Below are 26,665 nucleotides of genomic sequence, written 5' to 3'. Positions count from 1 at the left end.
ATAGCCAACCAGCCAAACAAGCAAACCGGCCAATCCATTTTACACCTTAAATCACGAATTTCATAACTTAATATCTCAACAACCCTTTAATAATAAGTTATAAAAATATGTACTTAGCCTTTTATAAGCATTTACTCTATTTGATTTTTAAAGCAATTAGTCTTGTAGTTATTAAGATATTGAGTTTTAGCCCCCACTTTTGACCTAATTCTTAGTATCTTAATGGAAGGCTTGTCTTGTTACGATTACAGCTCACAGCTTGTCACAGCTTGTTACGGTTGTTACGGTTATTACGGTTATTACGGTTGTTATGGGGATTATGGGTGTAGCCTTAGCCACCAAGATTACAACCGCTAAGCAGACAACTGTATGTTATGAGGAATAGCCTCACCTTCCTTCCTTCTTCTTCTTCTTCTCTCTTTAGATTCAATCTAGATTACTTTTCCTGGACTGGCATCATGACCTCTATGACCATCGTAACATGTCTGATATCTAGCTTCGTGAAGATTTTTGCTTTCGACACCCGTCCTAGTAGTTCGTCGATATGCGGGATGGGGTAGGGTGTAACGCTGACTTCTAAATGATAGAAGACACAGAGGTTTCTTGCATAAGGTTGACTTGACAGACGAGGCAGGGGATTAGACACAAAGGCTTTCCAAGTAACACGTTACAGTATTGTAAAGAATACTATATTGAGTTGAGCACGAAGCTCCTATCTAAGGAAATACTATCTACTTATATAGTGGCGTCATGCCTCATGGGTAATCTGGATAGTTGGCAGATAGCTAGATATTCAGGATAGTTCATGGATAGCTCAACTATCCAATATCCACTAGTTTCTGCAACTATCCATTAGCCCCATCACATGGCAGCCTACTCCGCTTGCCCCCTGTGACTCACACATCACGTTACTAGGCCCTGGTCCTGTAACCATGACATCATGTTACCATAGCCATAACATAGGGATCGTTCCGGGTGAGACCATTTAACTTCCGGTAATCGATGCAAAATCTTAATTTGCCATCTGCTTTCTTTACGAATAGGATAGGGGGCGTAAAGGGGCTGTTGCTGTTGACGATAAAGCCTTTCTCTAGGTTCTCTAACAGGTATTACTTGGTAGCCTTAAGCTATTCGGTGCCCTGTCGATATAATGGGGAGAAAGCGTTTGGTAAAGGGGCTTCGAGCTGTATCTGTAAGGATGCCTTCTCGTCTCTCATTCTAGGGAGTAGACTCTGGGTAGCTGTGGGGTCACGTGTGATCATTTGGGTGGGCTAACCGAGTCGGAACCGAGTGGGATGGTTTTCGGGTACTTGAGACAATCGACTCACGGGGTTCCCCCTTCATCTTTTTTGTATCCTTCGTAGTAGACCTATAGGATAGCATCCGTTTAGCCTCCGACTCGCACTCTTATATGCTATTACTGTGAGCTGGGTGCCCTGTGTACTTACATTATACAAAAAAGATCACGCCTGCCGGTGACGGCCGTACTTCAATAATATCCCACACAGGAACGACTCAGGAGAACTACCCTTATGACATCGACCGCGACTCAGTGACATTTTGGAGGAGAGACCTGACGACTTCAAATAGCCGTGATTCCAGAGATCTTACGGACAACCAGTGAATTAGGGTTTGATTCTTCAGAACAAGCTGGTAAAAGTCGCCGACACGTTGGCACCAAATAGGATACGAGATCCTTTCTTAAGGATATCGTATCATCGTGATAGCTTCCACCACTCAATGAATACATTGTGTGTATCCTTAGTCCATTTGATGAATTTGTGGACAAGAGCGTTGATAGCTACGAGCTACCGGAAGTCAAGCTCTTTGGTATCGGTACCGATACACACCTGAGGCAATATGTCGAAAAAGCCGACATCAAACATACCCCAAGACAACGACGGTCAACTGCCTAGAATGACTACCAGACAAACCAGCGCTGCAGCTACCACCGCTGTGCCATCCGAAGACATCCCAAGTCGAATGGCCCACCTCGAAGCACAGATACAGGAGGTCAAGGATCTACTAGTTACCCTGACGGCAACCCAGACCAGAATCCTGTCCACACTGCCGGTGGACGCCCCCATACCCACAGTTGAAGCTGCGGAGTGTCATACTGACATTCGTTGCAGTCAGTTTGCTATCAAACTCAAGAGCAAACTTAGAAATCTCCTCCTCAAACCTACAAGTCACTATACATATTTTGGCTTATCACACCAACAACAAGAGCAATACTACTCAACGATTGCTACAACCCTCTATGATTCATTACACGTCATTGCTCCTTAGTTACTGGGCCGATATTACCACATAGCATATCACTACAACCCTCTATGATTCATTACATGACATCACATCTTAGTTACTGGGCTAATACTACACATGACATATCTCTATCAACTAGAGGCCTAGGAACATGAATGCTAGCTCCAAAAGCTTCTACAACCCTCTATGATTTATTACACGTCATCGCTCCTTAGTTACCCACAAGATTGGTTAAGTTATGACATAATTTGTCTATAGGGGTACTCTGACCTTGGACCTCCTTTCACTTCCTATAGGCTAGGAACCTAGGAGATGGTTCTATGGGATTCTCTTACGTCGACTACAGTTACCAATCCTGGTTAGTCATGGAAAGTCTTGGAAAATGAGAGAACTACACTCCTTTAGCATAAATAGGATTGCCCTTTCCTTAAGAAAGGGCAAGCAGACAATACAGTAAATCGACTATCACATACTTCCACCTTTTTTCCAAGCTTCCAAGCATTGATCTTGTTACTCCTTGTTTCTGAAAAGTCAGTGAGGTGCTAACCTCTGACTTATCCCTGAGTTCTCAGACTCAACATTTGCTACAACTTGTCTAAACCACTCCACTATATCATACACCTGATTGCTGCATTGTGGAATAGTCTAAGCTACGACCCTTTGGCTCTGTTTTCTAAGACAGTGTGTTGTCTTAGTAAAATGATCCCTTCCTTGGGTGGCTAGATTCTCACATCTGGTGCACCCACCATTACACGGAGCAACGAACGCCTCGCACACGAAACACCCCTGAGACAGTTTAATTGCCGCCTCTTCAGGACTTTCGTTCTCCATCAATCCCAAGGATGTCGCGAATGCACACTGAGGACCCACCGACTCGCTATAAGAAATCTACCATCTCAGAGAAAATCACTCCACTCAGCGATGGGATAGAACATACCTTCCTACAATGGAGCGCTTCGATTCGGGACCGACTCGTAGTCAATGAGTACCACTACCTTACCGATGTCTCAAGAAGAGCATTGATATGGGGAACTACGACCGGCCTGGCTAAGACCTACCTAGAGCCCCAATACCTGTCTGCTATGCATGGGTTCCGCAGTGCTGATGAGATGATGGACCTACTAGGTTCATACTACCTCACAGGCAACGAGACGGAACAGGCCAGGAACCTCTTCGACGACCTGCAAATGGTAGGGAAGGGGTATGCTAGCGAAACCTTCCCAGAGTTCAAGGCTCATTTCCAAAGTGCAGCTATTACAGGACAAGTCTCTGAGTCAGAATGGTTTCAGTACATGTGGAACAAGTTGACTCCCCAATTCCGCAGCCACGTCGCGATCATCGAAAACCAATGGAATGGAGACTACCAGACCATGGTATGAGAACTTACCGCCTTCAATAAGGAATGGCGCCAGAACAACGAATTGAATCTGCTACCTGCCCCCGCAAGGACGTCCACACATACGACGGATGCAGCAAAGGCGTCAGTGTCGAAGCTGACTCGAGCCACACGTGCTCTGTTTACCCGAATCACGTTCCTCCCCAAGCCAATGATGCCGGAGCGCATGAAGACCACAGTCCCAGCATCCTGAGGAAACTGTTTCAAGTGTGGCAAGCCCAGCTATTTCCAGGACAAATGCCCCCTTAATGATACTATCAAGGAAATTGACCGTAACGACCCTGAGGCAGAAGAACAATGGGAGGAAGCCATGAAACTTCAATCGGATGCGTCCCTAGAGGAAAACGACGAGGCCTAGGAGAAGGCTCCTTCCTAGGTCTACGCAAATGTGACCTGCGAGGACTAGACTTACGAGAACCCTAGGAGGTACCCAGTTCTTAGTCAACACAATCCTGAGTATGAATGGACTTGGGGTGCAAACAAAGTCCCTAGCAGACACAGGAGCAAATGGCTACCTAGTCATTAACAAGCCTTTTGCAATACGACTGTCGAAAGCACTTCACAGCCCCATGCGGAAACTACCCTACTCTGTACCCATACATGGATTTCAGCTCAAAATCCAAGGCCACGTATCGGAGTATATTCGGTTACACTTAACAGTTGAAGGATGCTGGATATATAACTGCCCCTTTGTACTCCTGGACCTCGGAGCACAAGATGTGATAATTGGGAAGAAGCTTTTCAGCCGCTTCCGAATACTACTCGACTGTGCAAAGAGCCAGTTAGTATGGCCAAAGGAGTACCCGCCGACTCCTAGCTGGAGCAAGGAGATCACCTTCCCTACTACACGCGAGAAACATCCATTCGACATTCCGCATACCAGCCGGATGCAAATCCCAGGGATGCTGCAATCCACCGCAAAGACAGACGCCGCGCAGGCGAACGCTCGATGAACATGAAAGTGATAACTTCAGGCTATGAAGAGATCACTGATATGCCACCGAGCCCTACCCGAAACCAAGAGGTTTCTCCCCCACTACTAGTGAAACTGGTACCTAGTTTTACGCCCATACGGATATGCGAAATCAGTGCCAATGCCTTCCATCATGAGATGATGCGAAGCGACGCCGAGTTCTTTCAGACTAGCATCTACGAAATTGACCAGATCATCCATGAAAAAGAGTTGGTAGAGGACGAAGAAACGCTCCGCCTCATCCAGCAGAAGCTTCCGCATATGCACCGGAAGTACACCATGTCTTTTCGAAGTTGGAATCAGATCGAATCCCCCCACACCGCATATGTGACCACAAGATACTGTAAGGGCACAGGGCACCCAGCTCACAGTAATAGCATATAAGAGTACGAGTCGGAGGCTAAACGGATGCTATCCTATAGGTCTACTACGAAGGATACAAAAAAGATGAAGGGGGAACCCCGTGAGTCGATTGTCTCAAGTACCCGAAAACCATCCCACTCGGTTCCGACTCGGTTAGCCCACCCAAATGATCACACGTGACCCCGCAGCTACCCAGAATGTACTCCCTAGAATGAGAGATGAGAAGGCATCCTTACACTAAAACTCATGAAATTACAGATGAAAGACCATGACCTTTGATTGTAGATGGAAATGACAGTCACATTTCTGTAAATTTTATTGCTCATTGCATGTAACATAAGATTGACCTTCTTATATTACCTGCCTCATTGTTCTCACATTCTTCAACCTCTTGATGTTGCAGTGTTTAGGCTGTTAAAAACTACACTTGCAAATGAGACTCATCAACTTATACAAGTTGGAGTAAGGCACATTCAAAAGGTAGAATGGATTGAATATACTACAAAAGCAAGGTTATGAGCAATATCACAACACAACATTCAAAGCGCATGGTTAGGAGCAGGTATTTACCCATTTGACCCTTAAAAGGCATATAATCATTTACCATCATTACACACTTGCTCTTTATTACTTTAACAAATGCAACTACACCACCTCCACAAACACCAAACTATCGCTCATTACTTGTTAGCTCCCCACTAAGTGATACAGAGTTGCGTAGCTCAAATGCAGCTCTTAATTTGATGTTATAGTCTCCAAATGTGCTTGACTCTCTAACACGCAAATATATCTCACGACTTACATGCACTGCTAAAACTCTAAGAACACAAAATACACTGTTACTTAAGGAGCTACAAGATACCCAAAGTGTTCTATCTGCACGCAGTGTGTAAGATAGTATACGGCCCATATACTGCCAAGGAATGCACATGCTAGCATAAAGCACGTGCATGATAGTTGCTCTACTAACATGATAATAACCTCAGTAACACAATGTTTATTTATCTCAAAATTTCCTATTTGGGACCCGCTCAGACTCCATGGTGTCAGGAAAAGTGCTTGGCAGTATACGGGTTCATATTATTTAACACAGTGTCTGCACGTAGAACTAACAAGCGGGGCAAGAGAGTAGCTTTGAAAGGACTTATTGTAATGAGTACGTAAGAAATCCAGTCGGCAGTTTTATAGATTGAAAATAAGACCCGTACCAACAAGGAGGTCGGGCACAAAGGGTTGAACAAGACAGCATTGTGGAGGAAATTGAGGAAGACCTACTTATAGATGATTTGCCTGACTCAGAATTGGGTACGCTTAGTTGTATTATAGTTGAAAATTGATTTGAAGCTGGAAGACTTCGGTTTTGCTGCTCATTTTGCCATGGTGATCATTACTCGGTGCTCCACCCACTCGCTTTGCTCGTAGGTGGTGACAGCGATCTGTGCACGTGACAGCGATATGTGCAACACACAAAATGAAAGAAATAAGCCTCATATAGCAAATAACGTACATGTATAGCGAAAGCGCCAAACAAGCGAAAGCGCCAAAATGATGCGGTGACCAAACCCCCCAACTAAATGTTAAATTCCTCAACAACAAAACATGCCCCATAAAAACGATGAAAGCCAATTAGTGCTAGCTATCCAGGCTATGCAAAGCGACCCAAAGTTACGCCTTCGAGTTGCTGCTAGGATCTATTCTGTGGACCACCGCAAGCTAGGTCGTCGTCTAGAAGGTGTACCTTCACGACGCGATATCCAAGCCAACTCACGGAAATTAACTAACCTAGAGGAGTCGGTCCTTGTTCAGTATATACTCGACCTAGTTGCCAAAGGGTTTCCTCCTCGGCTGTCTGTTGTTGAAGATATGGCAAGTCGACTACTTGCAACACGCGACGCGTCACGCGTTGGGTCGCGTTGGGCTTCAAACTTTGTTAAGCGGCATGTAGAGCTCCAGACACGCTTTCAGCGCAAATACGACTACCAGAGGGCTAAGTGCGAAGATCCAGAAGTTATTAATGGCTGGTTTGAGCTTGTGCGTAACACAATTGCGAAATATGGTATCGATGAAGCAGATATCTACAACTTTGATGAGACTGGGTTTATGATGGGCGTTATCTCAACTGCTATGGTTGTAACAAGCTCAGACGGGCGGGCAAAAGCAAAGAAGGTACAGCCTGGTAATCGGGAATGGGTTACAGTAATCCAAGGCGTTAGTTCTCAAGGTTGGGCAGTACCACCATTTATCATTGTTGCAGGCAAAAACCACCTTACATCTTGGTATGAGAATAGTGGATTTTCAAGCGATTGGGTGATTTCTGTTACTGAAAATGGCTGGACTACAAACGAGAGAGGCATGGATTGGATTCAGCACTTTGAGAAGCATACAAAGGCCCGGAGTGTTGGTGGTTATCGCTTGTTAGTCCTTGATGGTCATGAGAGCCACCACTCAGATGAGTTTGAGGAGTACTGCAAGGAACACAACATTATTACGCTTTGTATGCCTGCTCACTCTTCTCATCTACTCCAGCCACTTGATGTTGGCTGTTTCGGCCCGTTAAAGCAGGCCTATGGTCGGCAAATTGAAGATATGATGCAGGCTCATATTTCTCATATTACAAAGGATGACTTCTTTCCTGCCTTCCATGCTGCATTTAACACTACAATGACGGAAAGTAACATTTGAGGCGGGTTCCGAGGGGCAGGGCTTCTTCCATTTGACCCTGAGAGAGTGATATCTACACTTGATCTTAAGTTAAGGACACCAACGCCTCCAAGCTCCCGCCCAGGTACTGCTCAACCTTGGGTTTCTCAGACACCAAACAACCCAATTGAAGCTATGTCACAGTCTACATTTATTAAAACTCGGATTTCACGCCATCAAAATAGCTCTCCAACCTCAATCTATGCAGCTGTTGACCAGTTTACAAAGGGTGCATCGCAAATAATGCATCAATTAGCACTGCTAAAGGGAGAGAACCAAAACCTACGACAGGCAAATGAAGTACTAAGCAAGCGCCGGAGAGCTAGGAAAACACGACTACAGCAAGGAGGATCACTTAGTCAACAAGGGGCGCAAGAGCTACAGGATGAGAGGGATGTTGTGCAGCAGGTAGAGCAGGAAATAAGGGCAAGCCGTGGTCGGAAGCCAAGGGAAGAAACCCGTGCCCGTCGCTGTGGCAAGTGTGGTGAGACTGGGCACAATGCGCGCACGTGTCAGATTGTAATAGACACCTCTGAGGAAGAGGACTCCGAGTAGTTTCAATTGATTTCTAATGTTGTGGTAGATTTATTGCAATGTTTGTCGTGAGGGTAGATAATTTTGGCGCTTTCGCTTGTTTGGCGCTTTCGCTATACATGTACGTTATAAGGGCCTTCAAAACCCACGAATACGGATAAGGATTGAGAAAAACCTCACGGATTTGCATCCGTGCCGAGCCCTAAAAACCATTGATCGGTTTGCAGGGACCCCACGCTTAAGTTGGTCATATATAAATTGACAAACTGCAGTAACGTCCTCCACAAGCGAGCGTCGCATACAAGTGAGTGTCGCACGCGACGAACACAACGCGCTCCTTATGTGTACTGCAAGATGCCTCAACAAGTTGATATTCCATCAACTAATCTTGAAGGTAGAATATATATTGCTATCGAAGCTATTAGATTACGCCAATTTAATAGCATTAGGGCAGCTGCAAAGGCCTCAAATGTCTGTCCTAAGCTACTTGAGAGGCGCCTAAAGGGAATACGCCCACGACGCGACATTACACCAAAAACTCAAAAACTCACTTGCTTGGAAGAATCAGTTGTTATTCAACATATCCTCGACCTAGATTCACGGGGGTTTTCGCCTAGGCTTCGTGCTGTTGAAGATATGGCCAATCAATTACTCGCATCTCGAGGTGTGGGCAAGGTTGGAGTTAATTGGGCTTCCAACTTTGTTAAACGCCATGTTGAGCTTAAAACAAAGTTTAATCGCAAATACGACTATAAGAGAGCTCTATGTGAAGATGCAGAGCTCATAAAAGCATGGTTTACACTTGTACAAAACACTACTGCAAAGTATGGAATTACCGATGCAGACATCTACAACTTTGATGAGACGGGTTTTCAAATGGGCATTATTACAACAGCAATGGTTGTTACAAACTATGAACGGCAGAATCGACCTAAAGCAATTCAACCTGGAAACAGAGAGTGGGCAACAGTAATTCAAGGGATTAACGCGCAAGGATGGTCAATCCCACCATTCATTATTATGAGTGGGAAGAACCATCTCTCAACATGGTATGATGAAGATATACCACAAGATTGGATTCTCGCAGTAAGTGAGAATGGATGGACGACAAATGAACTTGGATTTCAATGGATCCAACGTTTTCATAAGCATACAAAGCATCGTACAGTTGGTGCACATCGCCTGTTAATTCTAGATGGCCATGAGAGTCACTATTCTCTACCGTTTGAGCAATACTGTAAGGAGAATGGTATAATATTGCTTTATATGCCTCCGCACTCATCTCATCTACTTCAACCGCTTGATGTTAGTTGCTTTGGACCACTTAAGAAGGCATATGGACGGCAAGTTGAGAGCTTAATCCGCACTCATATAAACCATGTTATGAAAGTTGAGTTTCTTCCTGCCTTTAAGCAGGCTTTCACAGACGCAATCACAAAGCAGAACATCTGCAGTAGTTTTCGAGCTACAGGGCTAGTTCCATTCTGTCCTGATGTTGTGTTGTCACAGCTTGACATTCAACTACGGCCTTTAACACCACCAACCTTTGAGGATGCTTCATGGGAACCTAAAACACCACACAATCTAATAGAGCTAGCAAGTCAAACTACGCATCTTAAAGATCGCATTATATGCAATCAAAATAGCTCACCAACTCCTATTAACAATGCGCTAGACCAGTTGTTAAGAGGTGCTCAAACAATGGTGCATTCTGCTGTTCTAATGAAGGCGGAAGTTCAGGCCTTACAACAAGCAAATGAAGTTGCAAGTCAGCGCAAAAAGCGAAAAAAAAAAGCGTATACAACAAGGAGGGTGCCTTACAATTCAAGAAGGTCAGGATGTACTTGCTCACCTAGCTGTGGAAGAGCAGATATCTCAAGAACTACGACAGGGTGGTGGGGTTGAAAGACAGCAACGACGTTGCAGAATGTGTGGTAAGACTGGGCATAATGCTCGCACATGTCAAAGGGATTAAGAAGATACTATAGAATAGGTGTATAATTAATTTAATTGATTTTCTAGTCTATAGTTGTTGTTGTTAGAAAGTTTGTTACGATCTGTCAATTGCGTGCGACACTCACTTGTATGCGACACTCGCTTGTGGAGGAGTTATCTTGTTCTTGAGATAAAACTCGGTTTTGACCCCCGCGGGGAAGGAGAGGGGTAGTAATGTGTCGTCGGAGTGTCTCACGGTTGACATTAAACTTGCGGGCAACCCAAGTAATTGTATAAGTATCTGGTTGTTTCAAGTAGAACTGCCGGGCCTCAATAAGACGGTCAGCTCGACTTGGATCGCTATTCAAAGGCATCGTAGAGGGTTGTTGTTACGACAAATATTATTATTTCATCTATGTATCAAAGTGGCGGTGTACATGCACATATCGCTGTCGCGTGCACAGATCGCTGTCGCGTGCACAGATCGCTGTCGCCACCTACGAGCGAAGCGAGTGGGTGGAACACCGAGTACGCCATTGCGAACGTTAATAGTAACCCAGTGCTATTAGGGCGTCTACCTACGGAAGCTCTTCTTACCTTTCCTTCCTAGCAGATTTTCAAGAGACTACAAACTTGTAAGACTAGAGGACAATAAAAGGAGATGGGTGGGGAGAGACAGGAAGGACCTTAGTTCAAATCGTCGTCATATTTTAGATGCCGTAGCCAGCCCTCATGAGACGCCAGATGATTTTACATGCTCACTCTTCGATGCTGCGAGGCCAGCCAGGGCTGCTAGCGATGCACTCTGCATGATATCAAAACTTGATATTTCAGCGGCGACTTGATTCCTTATCATATTGCGCAGTTCGACCGCCACCAAAGAGTCGACGCCGTGAGCACCAGGCGGCTTGGTCATGTCGACGTCGTCGGAGGGTATTGTAAAGATGTTGGCAAGCTTCTGTGCAATGGCCTGGCCCACTAGACGTTCGGCTTCGTGTCGCGACGAGACTGCAGTAAGCTGATCTGGAAGCGGGTCACCACCGCCCTTACCAATACTAGCCTTCTTTTGCTGCTGCGGCTGGCGATACCACAGAGCCCAGAATCGCGCATCGCGGCCGAGTTGTGAAGAACTGTCCTGGTTCCAGTGTCCACCTGGCCCTACATTGATGCCTGCCACGTTCTGTCCCTCGTGAGGTCTGAGTATGGCCGACTCAATCAATTTGAGCACTAAGCTTTCTTCAAGCGGCATATGCCCCAGCCTAGACATGCGATCTCGGACTCCCGCCATCTCTGCGACGTAACCAATCGACTTGACGGCAGGAAGGTCGATGGAAACACAAGGTAGGCCACGACCAACACGCCAGCGCGCCAGCGCGTCCTGGTAGGTACCACCAGCCGCGTAATTGGACTGGCTTGCGTTCCCTAGGGTGCCGACATTGGACGAAAGGATGACGAAAAAGTCAAGGTCATCGGCGTGTGGGAATTGAGAATGCAAATTCCATGTGCCATCGACTTTGGGCAAGATGGCAGCCTTATAGTCATCAATCGTCATCTGCTCAAGCAAGGCATCCTGAAGATAACATTAGTTTAACTTCCAACCTTGATGACGGTATATGACTTGGAAAACATACCTGAAGGACCATTGCAGCTTGTACGATGCCTCGGATTGGCGGAAGCTGCCCTCGACACCTTTGAAGTGCTGATTCCAAGTCTACGGAGTCTGAAACATTGCAGCTGATGGCCTTGATTTGACAGCCCGTCTCTTCCATTGTCTGGGCCACGAAACGTCCTGTTTTCTGGACGTCGCCAGCACTGCGCGATAACAGTATCAAATTCTTAGCACCGTGCTCGATCATCCAAGTAATCACAGACCGACCAATACCGCCAAGACCACCAACAAGCAGGTAAGAAGAGTTTGGGGCAAGCCTGACGTTTTGGCGTCGTGGAAGCACAGGGATGGTCTGCCGTTGGTCAGTTTTCAGAATCATTTTACCAATGCTCTCTCCGGTCGCAAGTCGTCTGAACGCCTTAGCTGCCTCGGCAATTGGGTAGGTGGTGATGGGCCAGACTGGTGCAATAACTTTTTCAGTCGCCAGTCGAGCTATCTTGGTAAGAGTGCGGTGAACGTCTCGTTTCCGATGGCGCATCATGGCGAGCAGATTCACCGACGAGAAGGACACCTGAAGAGCAAAGGGACGCATCTCCAGGCTACTATTACGCTCGAGATCACGAGTCCCGATTTCCACAAAGTGCCCTAATGGCGCCACAACGTCGAAGCTTGCCTGCAACAGCGGGCCAGCTAATGAATTGAGTACTACATCGACGCCGCGTTTGCCAGAAGCTGAGAGGACGGCTTGTGCAAACGATTTATCTTGGCTGGAGAAGATGTGGTCTGTTTGTATGCCGTACTTAGTGACGATCAAGTTTCTCTCCTCATGCGAGCCAACCGTAGCGAATATTGTCGCGCCGACATGCTGTGAGATCATGATTGCCGCCTGTCCAACGCCACCAGCCGCGGCATGTATCAGCACCGATTGGCCGTGCTGCAGGCGTCCTATGTCACATAGACCAACCAAGGCCGTGCTGAAGACGACGGGGAGGGTGGCGGCTTCCTCAAACGTGAGGTGAGGGGGAATATGCATGACGTTAGTCCATTCGGTGCACACACGACTGGCGAAAGGGCCTCGAAGCAAGCAAAAGACTCTGTCTCCCCGCGCGTAGCCATGAGAGGCTGCAAGGCTGCCGACCTTAGTGACGACACCCGCACATTCCATGCCCATCACATGCTCATCCAGCTGGCCCAAGGCCACTAAAGCATCGCTGATGTTCACTCCGTATGCTTGTGGTTCTATCTGAACCGCTTCTTCTTGAATGGTTCCGTCATCACGGATTCCCGGCTGAACATCATGGTCGAACACGAGCGTGTCTAGCAAGCCTGGGACGCCTACCTGCAAGCTCAGTGGATAGTCTGCCTGGAGGAATAGCTCAATCGGCATACTATCTTTGGCAAAGTAGTCTATTGGTTCGGGCAAAATGATCTTGTTTCCATCAACGTTCTTGTGTAGTCTTGGGACCAAAACGAATCCGTCTCGCTCGGCGTACTCGAATTCGCTTGGCGCATCGTATGCCAAAGTGCCACCCGCGCTCGCAAACTCCGTCTTTAGGATCTGAAGGATAATGGGCGTGGACTTTTCGGACCAGACTGGCGTCTTAGGGTCCAAATCCAAGGTCAAGAACTTACGTCCCACATACTCATTGCGCAGGGAGCGCATGAAGCCAACTGCGAGCCCGCGATCCGGCTGCTCGCAGTCGACCGCACCTCCATGGGTCACCCAGAGAAGCCCCTTGCATGAGGTGACAATAGCTTTAATGCCCTCTAGCTCTACTGCGTCAAGGTTTTGAAGTAATGGCCGACTCACTTCGGCCAAAACGACACAGATCTTCCCAGTGTACTCTGATGCTGCCGAGGACTCTAGCATCTGCACGGTCGGCAAATGCCTATCAATGGCTGTCGTGGTAGCAATGGAACTCTGCAGAACTTCACACCAGCTACTTGGGGGAGGCGCCTTGCTGCTGGCGATGAGCACGATGTTTTCTGAAGCCAGTCTTGGGGGCTGCGAACGGAGAGCGGTTGACATGATGGTGCTTATCGAGTACATGTCCTCGCTCTCGCAATCATGCACTTCAAACTCCACTCCTGTGAAACCTGCGCCCTTCAAGACTCGGTCCCAGAGGGGGACACTAAGGGATGGGCTGGATGTTCTCTCCCCCTCTTCGCTGAGCCACCAGCCAGGAAGCAGCCCAAAGACGAACTGCACATCCACTTGATCTTTGGTTGTCTCCACCATCAGTAGGCTCCCGCCTGGCTTCAGCAGCTTGCGCACATTTTCCATAGTGTTGGCCATAGACTTGGTCGCGTGCAAGACCTGGCAGGCGATGACAATGTCGTAGCTGCCACACTCGAACCCTTGGCTGGCTGGGTCTTTCTCTACATCAAACTTGCTGTATTCCATTATTTCCCTCCATTCCCCAAACTCGGCCTCCGCCGCCTCAAAGAAAGCCGCCGAGATGTCGGTAAAGTGATACAACGACGCCATAGGACCCCCAGTCTGCGCCGTACCCAAGGCCTTAAGTGCGTACCGCGTCTCGCCACCCGTACCACCGCCGATCTCTAGAATGCGCGCACGCGGATTCTTGTGCACGATGCGCTGCAACAGACTAGCCAGGTGCTTAAAAGACCGGTCGGCTTTGAGCATATTGCTGTAGTACTTGAATAGTAGCTTTCCCTCCATCATCAACTCGAGTGGCGGCGTGTCACGACGGAGCATGGCAGCCAGATGAGGACCCAGTTGGCACACCATCTCACCATTAACAGTGGCCTTAGTTGCTTCAGCCATTCGCCTGCGACATTCCGAATCGTCGTCGGACGTCCATTGTGCGCTGTCGGGGCCGAGCTTGCCAGCCTTCGCGAGCTGAAGTTGGTTCTGCAGCCACGTGTAATATTTCCTGTGGTGATCATTCAACAGCTTTATGTCGGACTCGGTCAGTGCCGCAAGCGCGTCGCGTATGAAATAGATGCAAATTCGGCGTAGATCTATGACCACGCGAGCTTCTTTCGGGTCGGGAGGGCTGCTCAACTGCTGCTTGATGGTGTTCAAGGCTGCCATCGTGGCGAGGGACATGTCAGGTGCCCATTTCAGTTTGTTGCATATTTCTCTCTCCCACGGCTTCGACTGTTGTCGCTCGGAGCTAACAACTCCTGCGCCAACAGTTCTTAGCACCAAGCCATTCATCTTCAGGACGTGATCAATGGTCTTGTTATTGTCATCATCCATGACTAGAATATCGGCCACCATACTCCGTGCATCACCGCGGCTGCGTGAGGAGTAAGCCTTGAATAGGTGGCCGGCCTTGCGGGAGATGCCATTCGACACCCACAACTTTGAGATTGATTGTGGCACTTTAAGGCTACCTTGCTTGAGCTGAGCCTCAGATAAGGTAGTGTAGGCCGCCTGAATGACGGAATCGAGCGTGGTCGGGTGCAGAATGTGGCTGTCAGGCAAGGATTTAGGCATTAGAGTATCGGCCACACCGAATGTGGTTTCAGACAATTTGGACTTGCCCGATTGGACCACCGTCTTGATATTACGGAAAGTACGTCCATACTTGATACCAGATGATTGCATGCTGTTGTAAAAGTCGTCGACATCGAAAGCTTGAGTTGAGTCGGTTGATGATTTCTTCTCGGCCACTGTTGTGCCAATGTTCAACATTTCACCGGTAACACCTAGGTCAACCGAGATCATGCCCGTTGCATGCTGAGTCCATTTGGAGTTTGTTGTTACAGAGGAAATGACAAACTGCATCCAGCCCTGCGAGCCGATTGCTTTGTCACCGACCGGGCTGAGACTGGTCTGGATCTCAACACCTCCATCACCGTCAGGCACAACGAGAGCCTGTTGGATATCAATGTCTCGCAGGCAGTACCCTATGACAGCCTTGGTAACATTGTCAATCTCTTCCATCCTGACCATCTGGGACATAGCCTCAATTGCTCGACAGATAAAACCAGCGGCAGGGTATAAGCTGCTGGAATCTATAATATGGTCTCTGACCCAGGGTGCGTCATCGATGCGGAATATCTGCCGCCAGGATGGGATACGAGGGTTTGCCCACGGCTCGAGCGACCCGAGTAGGTCATTCGGCGGCTGCGATCTCTCCCGGATGGCTCTATTGACTCGTGACTCGTGCCAGTGCCGAGTTTGGTGGTCCCAGGGGTAGGAAGGAAGGTCAGTCAATACGCGGACGTGCGGCCATTAGCCCCAAGGGAAGTTGACAGGTCCGAGGTTAATCGCAAAACCCTCACGTAGCAGGCTAGCAACGAGATCTTGCATACTGTCCCTAGCGTTGGTCTTACGCAAGAGGCAACTGTAGTATGGGATCTGAATGCCGTTGAATTCCGGAAGATCCATGACCTCCTTGATAGGACCGCCTAGATTCGAGTGTGGGCCGACCTCGATGATAGCATCGACACTGGTGCCAGATGGATCAAAGTCGCCTAGCACCATGTCCGATATGGCATCGACGAATCGCACCGGCTGCGTCAAGCTCTTGACCCAGTGCTCCGGCTCGGTGAGTTCGTTAACACTGTAGATCCGACCGCCAGTGACGGCCGAGCAGAATAAAACGGAATCGAGTGCATCACCCACATCTGCGGATTGGGTCAGATGGTTAAGAAGCGCTTCGCGATAGGGTTGAGCAATTGGATCCATATGATGTGAGTGATAGGCCGTGCCCACACGGAGTTTACGAGCGAAAATGCCATCGGCTTTGGCCATGTCTTCAATTTCTTGTACTGCAGAGACATCTCCGGCTACTGTGACGCTTAACGGGCTGTTAATGCACGCTGCGACGGCCTTGCCGCTCTTCAGCCGACCCAGGTAGGACTCTGTATCCTCAATACCTGCACCGACGGCGATCATGCCTCCTTTGGAGGCCCCATTGCGACGGCTCGTGTCAGCGGCGGTGATTACAGCACGATAGTAGGCAGCCGCCATCGCCGACTTGTAGCTCAGTGCGCCAACCGCGTAGGCAGCAGCAATCTCTCCGCTTGAGTGACTGGCAACCGCGGTCGGTGTGATTCCCCAAGCATGAAGCAGCCGCACCAGTGAGATCTGAAGGACGACGCAGATGGGTATACTAATCGCAGTGTCGTTAACCTTGGTGGTGTCAGCGTCGCGGTGAAGCTCTTCAATCACCGACCAGTCTGCGCCGAATTCCTTTAGATATATCTCGCCTTCCTCGAGAGAAGCCCTAAAAGGAGGGTACGCAATTATAAGCTCCCGGCCCATGGCGTGCCACTGAGCGCCCTGGCCGCTGAACACCATACCAATCCTCGGGCGCCGTGTTGCACGGATTGGCTTGAATTGGAGCGATTCCAAAGCTTTAGTGACCTCATCGATGCCTCGCGAAAAAGGAACGCGGTGGGCCGCAACCCAGGGAAGTAAGGTCCGGCGCTGCCCAAGGGTATGCATGACATTTTCCAAGAGCGCCTCCTCCCAGGCTACCCCCTTCTTGCTTTCCAGGTAGCCCTTCAAGTTTGAGATTAGGTTTTTGCAGGCCTGTTCGCTCCTTGCGCTCAAAACAAGCACCTTTGTCTTGTACTTCTGGGACGACTGCTGCCCGTCGTTGCGGGGTGTTGCAGGCTCTGCGCTTTCGACGATGACATGGGCATTAGTGCCACCAGCGCCAAAGTTGTTGATAGAGGCCCGTCGGACACCGTTGGGGCCTAGTAGCCACTGTTCGGCCTTGGTTACTACCCTGAGGTTGGCAGATTCTAATGGTACCCTTGGGTTTGGTTCATTGAAGTTGACGGACGGCGGGATTATGCCCTTCTCCAGGGCTAGCACCACCTTGATTATCCCCGCCACTCCGCTAGTGACCTCTGTGTGGCCAATGTTAGTCTTGATGGAGCCGATGCGCATAGGCTGACTCGCTGTGGGCTGGAAGACTGTAGCAATTGCACCTGCTTCAATGGAGTCTCCAATTTCGGTACCAGTGCCGTGGGCTTCGACATACTGCGTGTCTTGTGGGTCGAGCCGAGCCTTGTGATAGCAGTCGCGCATTAGCGCCACTTGCGCGATCTGGCTTGGCGATGTTATGCTGTCGGTTTTACCATCTTGATTGAGAAGAGTCTCGCGAATGACAGCTCGCACGGGGTCGCCTGCCGATAATGCATCCTTTAAGCGCTTGATAACTAAAGTAGCAACACCTTCCCCTCGGCCGTAACCATTTGCTCGTGTATCAAAAGCAAACGATTTGCCCTCAGCCGACAAGAAGCCCGTAGACCCCAGGGACACGAAAGTGTCCGGGTTCAATATCAAGTTCGAGCCTCCAATGATGGCCATAGATGATTCTCCACTCCGCAGGCTCTGAACGGCCTGGTGGAGTGCTACCAAGCTACTAGAACAAGCCGTATCAAGTGTCATGCTAGCTCCTCGAAGATCGAAGAAGTGAGAGATTCTGGCAGCCGCAAAGGCTCTACCTGTGCCAGTATAGAGGGACCTGGGTAGGTTTTGCTCGTCGCGAATTATGCCATCTCGGTAGTCATTTTTCCACAATGACGCGAACACGGACGTGTCTGAACCGGCGACCTGAGTCAAAGGAAGGCCCGCTGCGAATCTTCAGCAATTACTTGAGATGAAGCGCCCGGACAACCATAGGTTTTGGCAGGCGGTGTTAGTACTCACCATTCTCTAGCGCCTCATACACAGACTCGAGCTGGAGGCGGAACTGAGGGTCGAGTGCCTATTAATACATCATATCAGCCGTCAGAAGGGAAGTATGTGTGGTGGTAAGACCTCACCGCTGCGAGTTCTGAGGAGAAGTTGAAAAAAGGGGCGTCAAAGTGTGCAACGTCCTCTTGCAAGAAGTGGCCGCCCCGAACGTGCATCTGTCAGCAACACCATGATCATCAGCGGCGCCGCCTATTTCTTTTTCTAGTATCGGGCAAACACACAGTATCGCGCCTGTCTGGATCGGGATGGAAGAACCCTTTTAAGTTAAACCTAGACGAAGGCACCTCGGACCAGGCATCTCTCCCTTCAACCAGCATCTTCCACAGTTCATTAGGACTGCTCGCATCTCCAGCGAACTTGCAGCTGATGCCGATTATGGCGATGGGCTCTGTAGCCGGTTCTGTGCCAATGTTGCCCATCTTATGCACTGCTCCTTTTGACAATATGGTAAATAAGTACGAGATGATACTACAATCACAAGCAGATGGTAAAGCCAAAAGGAAAACGGCAGTGATATTGATCGATTGATCCTTCAATTGCTTTTTTCTCATATTAAATCACCAACCTAATAGAGCGGAGCGATGACACCAATGGGAGCGCTGCGTGTTGGCGCTAACTGAGAACGGATAAAAAAAAGTCCGGCGGGCCGTACCTTAAAGTAAGTCCGAGCTGACCACATTGGCCCCCGGACATGCGATAATCACCGCCTAACCATTGTCTGCGAATGGCCAGGAACCTATCGCGGACATGGCAGTACTAATCGCTGTTCCAAGCGGGAATACATACTGCGTACTCCGTATTCCATCTCAGCTCCTGTGTGGACCACGGCGTTCCTATCTTTTCCTTGAGAATCTGCTTGGTTGCTCGGGAACCTCACTGTCACTTCAGAAGCGGCGATCTTAGTCGCTCGTCGCCCACAGCAGCGTCAACAACAAATCTCAAGCCCCAGCCATTAGAACAGCCTCACATATTCACCATCTCCACCATCACAAACACGGCAATGACTTGGCTACCAGCAGACGGTGTTCCCGGCCCCGACCCAACCCTTGCCCTCCCCCGCATCCTATGCCTCCATGGTGGCGGCACCAATTCACGCATCTTTCGCGCCCAATGCCGGGTCATCAGGTGTCACCTCGAGCAATCGTTCCGCCTCGTCTTCCCCGACGCCCCCTACATCAGCAAACCCGGTCCGGACGTGACGTCTGTCTACTCGGAATGGGGCCCCTTCCGCAGCTGGATGAAACCGCACCCGGGAGCGGGGAACAACCCCTTCTCCACACCCCCTTACCACGCCAACAACGTGCTAATGCCGGTGCACGACAGTGATCCAAGTGAGGTTATTGACGCCATTGATGCGTCTCTGGCCGAAGCCATGAGGACAGACGATGAGGCGGGCGCGACGGGCGAGTGGGTTGGCCTGCTCGGCTTCAGCCAGGGTGCCAAGATAGCCGCAAGCCTACTTTTGAGGGAGCAGGATCGCATAGAGCTCTCTGAGTTGACGTACCAGAGCATGTTGAGGCCCAGCCACGTTCCGATGTTCCGCTTTGCCGTTCTGCTAGCGGGTAGGGGACCACTCGTCCAGCTGTATTCAGATTTCCAGACTTCCTTTAGGAGGGAAAAAGAGGTCCAGGGGCCGATTTTGCAGCTGCCGACCGTGCATGTGCATGGGTTACAAGATGAGGGCCTAGCTATGCATAGAGATTTGTTAAATCGCTGCTGTACGGCGGAGACCACCATGGTGGTGGAGTGGGATGGGAATCACCGCGTTCCTATCAAAACTTGGGACGTAGCTGCTGTTGTTTCAGCGTTATTAGCCACTTACGAGAAATTGAGGGCATTGTAGATTCGGAAGCGTGAGACGAATACAAAATTTCACCTTGTGTACTCAATGAAATCTTGGTACATTCGTGGATTGATTCAAGTCTATTTCTCGTACTTCAATTGATAGATCCCCCTCTCTGCATGTAATATCCTCTCCCTCAACGAAGTAGGTACCAACCACGAGAGAATACTAGCTCTACCCGCCTCACCGCCGCGCCAAATCTGCCCGCGGCGTCCTGATAGCGTGTCCTTCACAAGGCTGCGCGCAGTGATGTCGACGGGCTCGTTAAAGGGTGCTTGCATTTCGCCTCTCGATTGTTTCTTGATGGTCTCCTCAATAGACTTGTAGTACGAGTCCGGCGGCAGAGAGACCTCGTGGCCGTCGTAGAGCTGCGTACCCATCGCGCCGACCATGGCTGTTACAACTCGCACGCCTAATGGTGCCAGTTCCATTTTGAGCGTTTCTGAAACAAAAGTCGTGGCGGCTTTCGAGCTATTATATAATCCTGTGTGTCATGTGTGAGAGAGAGAATGATGAGCGGCGCGAAGAAGGGAATGGGGAAAAAGAAAAAAATAAGAAAAGGAGGGCACACGTACCTTGCCAAGCTAGTGGCACTGCACCAGCAATGGACGAGATGTTCAGGATGACGCCCTTGGAGTCGATGAGGAGAGGTGCAAAAGCTTGAGTCATAGCCAAAGGTCCCCACACATTGACATCGTAAGCGTTCTTGCCATCCTCAATAGAGGCATGGACGAGCGGCCCAAATATAGCGGCACCAGCGTTGTTAACCAGAATGTCAAGTTTGTCGCCAGTCGCGCTGCGCACCTGCGCTAGGCATGACGAGATCGAGTCGGCCGAGGTCACGTCAAGTGTGAGGATGTCGATGTCTCTCTCATCGACGAGGGCGCCGGCTGTGTTGGCGTTGCGCACCGTTGCCAGCACGTGGAAGCCTTGATCGCGAAAGGCTTTGGCGAGGGCAAAACCGAGGCCTCCGGTACTGCAGCCGGTAACGAGGGCATACTTCACTGTTGCCATTTTATTTCTGGATCATTCCGCGGGAAAACGAGGCGGTTGGCGGCCAGCACGCACTAGAGGAAAACAAAGGGCTTTTGTTGCAAATAATTAATCGGCAAAGGTACAGGACTATCATGTCCAAAATATCATTGGTTTAATGTGGAGTTGGGGAGCGCATTGGCAAAGTTCCTGTGGAGGACCAAAGGAGTTTCAAAACTCCGGGGGAAGGGTGCCACTTCCCGCTGGAGGCATCAGCTTCAGGAACACATCTTCATCCGTCTGACTTCTCGCAAGAACAACGCCGGTCAGATCGCCCGCAAGGCCGCATTATAGAGATATAAATAAGGCATTTAACATCGAGCGCACGTCTACAGCCTTCGATCTGCAAAATGGCGACAGCTACAGCACAGCCTACGAACGATGTCCATTCTTATGAAGAGCAAAGGGATGGCTACGCTGCCGCCAGCTCCTCGCTCGACATTGCGGTGGTGGGAGCCGGTATCATCGGCGTGGCGACAGCTCTCGGGTTACTGCACGCAGGCCATAAAGTGACCATTTACGAGAAGGCAAACGACTACTCTGAAGTGGGCGCCGCGATGGCGTTTACGGGTGTAGCGCGAGAATGCATGCAGAGACTGAATCCGGCATTGCTCGAAGCCCTTCAGCGTGTTGGAGAGGCCAACCGTCACGCGATGAATCGCTACTGGGACGGTTTCAACCCGGCCAGTAAGGAGGCGGCTCAGTCGGCGGAATTCCTGCTCTTTCAGCAGTCGGCGCGCGAGTTGGACTACAAAGGGTGCCTTCGCTCCGTCTACCTCCGCGAGATGGCCAAGTCGTTGCCCGACGGAGTCATCAGGTTTGGGAAATTCCTAGAGAGCTACTCGGAGAACGCCGAAGGCGTCCAGCTTAGATTCGCTGATGGCAGCATCGCTCAGGCAGATGCAGGTGCGTCTGAGCCCACCCCATCAACAACACATGGCCAGATGTTGGTCTTGTACACAAACGTGACGCTGACGGCGTTGTATGTACAGTAATCGCATGCGACGGAATCCACTCAACAGCGCGGCGACTCTTGCTAGGCGAAGACAACCCAGCGTCGCACCCTAGCTTCACCCACAAGGTTGCCTACCGCGCCATAATCCCCATCGCCGACGCTGTCGCCGCTCTGGGTGATGACAAGGCGAACAACCAGTGCGCGCACATGGGTCCGGATGCCCATATGCTTTCCTTCCCCGTAAGTTTTAAACCTGCAACTGTTCAGTCTACCGCTCGGTAGACCGGTCAGGGTTGGGATGCTATACGAGTGAACGCCAGAGTTAACAGATCCACAGGTTGCTCAATGGACGCTATCAAACGTATTTATCTTCGTGCACGACCCGAAGCCGTGGCCAGATCCACACAAGATGACTCGGGAGGTGAGCAAGTCTGAACTGGCCCCAGCGCTCAGCAAATGGGCCCCACATATCCGAGACCTAGTAGAAAGGATGCCCGACCAAGTGTTCGCATGGGCCATTTTCGACATGGCCGACAATCCCGCCGACACGTACGCGCGTGGGCGTGTTTGCCTCGCCGGCGACGCTGCCCATGCTAGCAGCCCCTTCCACGGTGCTGGCGCGTGCATGGGCGTCGAAGACGCACTGGTGCTGGTCTCTGTGCTGGAAACGGCCTTGTCCAAAGCGGGCGGGCTCAGCAAGATTAAAGCCGTATCCGCAGCGTTGCAAGCGTACAGTACTGTCCGCCTTGAGCGCTCGCAGTGGCTAGTTCGCAGCTCGCGGGAGATGGGTGACATTTACGAGTGGAGACATCCGGCCACAGGAAGCGATCCCGCTAAGATCAAGGCCGACATCGAGAGCCGTTCGAAAAACCTCTGGGATTTCGATGTTGGGCGAATGGTGGCCGAAGCGAAGGGAGAGTGTGAGAGGATGCTTAAACAATAACTACTGTTACCCAATACTTTGGGGCTAGTAATAAATACTCCAAAGTGAAGCTGATGATATTGTATTGGGTATAATGAAACGCTATACTGGAAATCAATATTCCCACGCTCTCTCTTAGCAGATGTATTAGAAATTGATTGATTGATTGATTTACTATTCTCATTGCTTGTAGTCAAAGCCCTCAGAGTGTAGACAGAGCTGTGGCTTAAACCGTTGCCTTGGCTGCAGCTTTGTAAAGCTGGTATTCATGTACAATTGTTCATCTAGATGGACCCCTAATATCTTGCACACTGGTCGAGGCGCGATCTCCACTCCGTTCATCACTAGTGGTTGATGTAGTCTCTAGTCCTATAGATAATTTTATCTAAAGCGGATAAATTGTTACTATTATCAGGGTTAGAAAATCAATTATAATCATGATTATGTAGTCGTAATCATAACGTACATGTATAGCGAAAGCGCCAAACAAGCGAAAGCGCCAAAATGATGCGGTGACCAAACCCCCCAACTAAATGTTAAATTCCTCAACAACAAAACATGCCCCATAAAAACGATGAAAGCCAATTAGTGCTAGCTATCCAGGCTATGCAAAGCGACCCAAAGTTACGCCTTCGAGTTGCTGCTAGGATCTATTCTGTGGACCACCGCAAGCTAGGTCGTCGTCTAGAAGGTGTACCTTCACGACGCGATATCCAAGCCAACTCACGGAAATTAACTAACCTAGAGGAGTACGTCCTTGTTCAGTATATACTCGACCTAGCTGCCAAAGGGTTTCCTCCTCGGCTGTCTGTTGTTGAAGATATGGCAAGTCGACTACTTGCAACACGCGACGCGTCACGCGTTGGGTCGCGTTGGGCTTCAAACTTTGTTAAGCGGCGTGTAGAGCTCCAGACACGCTTTCAGCGCAAATACGACTACCAGAGGGCTAAGTGCGAAGATCCAGAAGTTATTAATGGCTGGTTTGAGCTTGTGCGTAACACAATTGCGAAATATGGTATCGATGAAGCAGATATCTACAACTTTGATGAGACTGGGTTTATGATGGGCGTTATCTCAACTGCTATGGTTGTAACAAGCTCAGACGGGCGGGCAAAAGCAAAGAAGGTACAGCCTGGTAATCGGGAATGGGTTACAGTAATCCAAGGCGTTAGTTCTCAAGGTTGGGCAGTACCACCATTTATCATTGTTGCAGGCAAAAACCACCTTACATCTTGGTATGAGAATAGTGGATTTTCAAGCGATTGGGTGATTTCTGTTACTGAAAATGGCTGGACTACAAACGAGAGAGGCATGGATTGGATTCAGCACTTTGAGAAGCATACAAAGGCCCGGAGTGTTGGTGGTTATCGCTTGTTAGTCCTTGATGGTCATGAGAGCCACCACTCAGATGAGTTTGAGGAGTACTGCAAGGAACACAACATTATTACGCTTTGTATGCCTGCTCACTCTTCTCATCTACTCCAGCCACTTGATGTTGGCTGTTTTGGCCCGTTAAAGCAGGCCTATGGTCGGCAAATTGAAGATATGATGCAGGCTCATATTTCTCATATTACAAAGGATGACTTCTTTCCTGCCTTCCACGCTGCATTTAACACTACAATGACGGAAAGTAACATTTGAGGCGGGTTCCGAGGGGCAGGGCTTCTTCCATTTGACCCTGAGAGAGTGATATCTACACTTGATCTTAAGTTAAGGACACCAACGCCTCCAAGCTCCCGCCCAGGTACTGCTCAACCTTGGGTTTCTCAGACACCAAACAACCCAATTGAAGCTATGTCACAGTCTACATTTATTAAAACTCGGATTTCACGCCATCAAAATAGCTCTCCAACCTCAATCTATGCAGCTGTTGACCAGTTTACAAAGGGTGCATCGCAAATAATGCATCAATTAGCACTGCTAAAGGGAGAGAACCAAAACCTACGACAGGCAAATGAAGTACTAAGCAAGCGCCGGAGAGCTAGGAAAACACGACTACAGCAAGGAGGATCACTTAGTCAACAAGGGGCGCAAGAGCTACAGGATGAGAGGGATGTTGTGCAGCAGGTAGAGCAGGAAATAAGGGCAAGCCGTGGTCGGAAGCCAAGGGAAGAAACCCGTGCCCGTCGCTGTGGCAAGTGTGGTGAGACTGGGCACAATGCGCGCACGTGTCAGATTGTAATAGACACCTCTGAGGAAGAGGACTCCGAGTAGTTTCAATTGATTTCTAATGTTGTGGTAGATTTATCGCAATGTTTGTCGTGAGGGTAGATAATTTTGGCGCTTTCGCTTGTTTGGCGCTTTCGCTATACATGTACGTTAATCATGATTATTTATAAAGCATATAATGTATTTCCCAATCGAACCGTGCACCCGGTCGAACCGTGCAAAATAACCACCAAAATACAACTTCGTAGGTATATTATAACAACAACCCTTTAAAACACTCTAGCTATCTACAGTAATTGAATCTAATACCTCTTTGCACGTACGAGCATTATGTCCAACTTGATTACATGTGCCACATCGTCGTGGTTTCCCTTTCCTGCGCTGACCCTGTGTGGCATCACCACCCTCCTCCTCCTGAGTTTGAGTACTCCGTACGAGCTCATCTCCTTCCTCAATTGTCAGGCTTCCACCTAATTGAATACGCTTCCTTCGCTTGTTTGCCCTTCGCTTTTTGAGCGCATTCGCCTGCTGTAGCGCCTTGACTTCAGCTTTAAGGAGTGTAAATGAATGGGCCATTATTTGACCTCCTTTAGCAAGCTGGTTAAATGCCTCATTTATTGAACTTGGAGAGCTATTCTGATGTCGTACGATTCGATTCTTAAGGTGTGTTGTTTGGAATTCAACTTCAGTCGCATTCTGGGGTGTCTTTGAGGTCCAAGTCTCCTTTTCAACAGGTGGTGGGGTTGGTGTTTTTAGTCAAAAATCAAGGTGCGAAAGGACAGTATTTGGATCGTACGGAACTAACCCTATAACTAAGTTAGTAGTATTTACTATAAAGATTATTATAATTACCTGTTGCTTGAAAGCCACTCTTAATATTCTGCTCTGTAAATGCAGCTTTATACGCTTCTTTAAAGGCAGAGAGGAACTCAAGCTTTGTGATATGGTGAATACGGAGTCGTACTAGACCCTCGACCTGCTTTCCGTACGAGGACTTTAGTGGGCTAAAACACCCAACATCAAGAGGCTGGAGGAGGTGTGATGAATGTGGGGGAATACAGAGGGTAAATTCCAACAGTATTGTTAAGAGCACCTAATTATTACCCTAGGTGCTCTTGACAATACTGTTGGAATTTGACTGAAATATGTGACTCGTGGCCATCAAGAATTAGGAGACGATATACTCCTTTCGTACGACTCTGAGTATGTTTCTCAAAATGCTGAATCCACTCAAAACCAATTGCATTTGTAGTCCACCCGTTTTCACTTAATGTAATCACC

At 49.1% G+C, this 26,665-nt stretch overlaps 6 protein-coding genes across 6 annotated transcripts; 4 read left to right on the top strand and 2 right to left on the bottom strand.

The window, feature by feature from the left end:
• Nucleotides 1–1,860: 1,860 nt before the first annotated feature.
• VC83_09312 (uncharacterized protein) lies at nucleotides 1,861–2,165 on the top strand (the record flags this gene model as incomplete). Its single annotated transcript, XM_024472753.1, has 2 exons — nucleotides 1,861–2,073; nucleotides 2,133–2,165. The coding sequence occupies 2 exons, from the start codon at nucleotides 1,861–1,863 to the stop codon at nucleotides 2,163–2,165; spliced, it is 246 nt and encodes an 81-aa protein (XP_024319693.1).
• Nucleotides 2,166–4,655: 2,490 nt separating this feature from the next.
• On the top strand, nucleotides 4,656–5,018 carry VC83_09311 (uncharacterized protein; the record flags this gene model as incomplete). Its single annotated transcript, XM_024472752.1, has 2 exons — nucleotides 4,656–4,906; nucleotides 5,012–5,018. 2 exons carry the CDS (start codon nucleotides 4,656–4,658, stop codon nucleotides 5,016–5,018), a joined length of 258 nt encoding a protein of 85 aa, XP_024319695.1.
• A 5,878-nt stretch (nucleotides 5,019–10,896) lies between these two features.
• VC83_09308 (Type I Iterative Polyketide synthase (PKS)) lies at nucleotides 10,897–18,882 on the bottom strand (the record flags this gene model as incomplete). The annotated part of the gene is made up of 5 exons (XM_024472751.1): nucleotides 10,897–11,736; nucleotides 11,798–15,903; nucleotides 16,063–18,339; nucleotides 18,416–18,473; nucleotides 18,685–18,882. The coding sequence occupies 5 exons, from the start codon at nucleotides 18,880–18,882 to the stop codon at nucleotides 10,897–10,899; spliced, it is 7,479 nt and encodes a 2,492-aa protein (XP_024319680.1).
• Nucleotides 18,883–19,463: 581 nt separating this feature from the next.
• VC83_09307 (uncharacterized protein) lies at nucleotides 19,464–20,306 on the top strand (the record flags this gene model as incomplete). Its single annotated transcript, XM_024472750.1, has 1 exon — nucleotides 19,464–20,306. The coding sequence occupies one exon, from the start codon at nucleotides 19,464–19,466 to the stop codon at nucleotides 20,304–20,306; it is 843 nt and encodes a 280-aa protein (XP_024319687.1).
• Nucleotides 20,307–20,370: 64 nt separating this feature from the next.
• VC83_09305 (uncharacterized protein) lies at nucleotides 20,371–23,390 on the top strand. The gene is made up of 3 exons (XM_024472748.1): nucleotides 20,371–22,244; nucleotides 22,331–22,533; nucleotides 22,631–23,390. The coding sequence occupies exons 1-3, from the start codon at nucleotides 21,689–21,691 to the stop codon at nucleotides 23,234–23,236; spliced, it is 1,365 nt and encodes a 454-aa protein (XP_024319685.1). The 5' UTR covers nucleotides 20,371–21,688; the 3' UTR covers nucleotides 23,237–23,390.
• VC83_09306 (uncharacterized protein) lies at nucleotides 20,387–21,320 on the bottom strand (the record flags this gene model as incomplete). The annotated part of the gene is made up of 2 exons (XM_024472749.1): nucleotides 20,387–20,790; nucleotides 20,882–21,320. 2 exons carry the CDS (start codon nucleotides 21,318–21,320, stop codon nucleotides 20,387–20,389), a joined length of 843 nt encoding a protein of 280 aa, XP_024319688.1.
• Nucleotides 23,391–26,665: the final 3,275 nt, after the last annotated feature.

The sequence above is a fragment of the Pseudogymnoascus destructans genome (genome assembly GCF_001641265.1).
Source record: "Pseudogymnoascus destructans isolate 20631-21 unplaced genomic scaffold scaffold_42, whole genome shotgun sequence".
Classification (NCBI taxonomy): Eukaryota; Fungi; Ascomycota; class Leotiomycetes; order Thelebolales; family Thelebolaceae; genus Pseudogymnoascus; species Pseudogymnoascus destructans.
The sequence above is the reverse complement of the archived record's forward strand: the minus strand, read 5'-3'. Positions and strand labels throughout refer to the sequence as shown.

What these genes read in the sequence shown, in the direction of transcription:
- VC83_09305 (XM_024472748.1), top strand. Translation starts at nt 21,689, where the DNA reads ATGGCGACAGCTACAGCACAGCCTACGAACGATGTCCATTCTTATGAA. An exon ending in CATCGCTCAGGCAGATGCAG is followed by an intron (nt 22,245 to 22,330) that starts GTGCGTCTGAGC and finishes TTGTATGTACAG; the next exon opens with TAATCGCATGCGACGGAATC. An exon ending in CCCATATGCTTTCCTTCCCC is followed by an intron (nt 22,534 to 22,630) that starts GTAAGTTTTAAA and finishes ACAGATCCACAG; the next exon opens with GTTGCTCAATGGACGCTATC.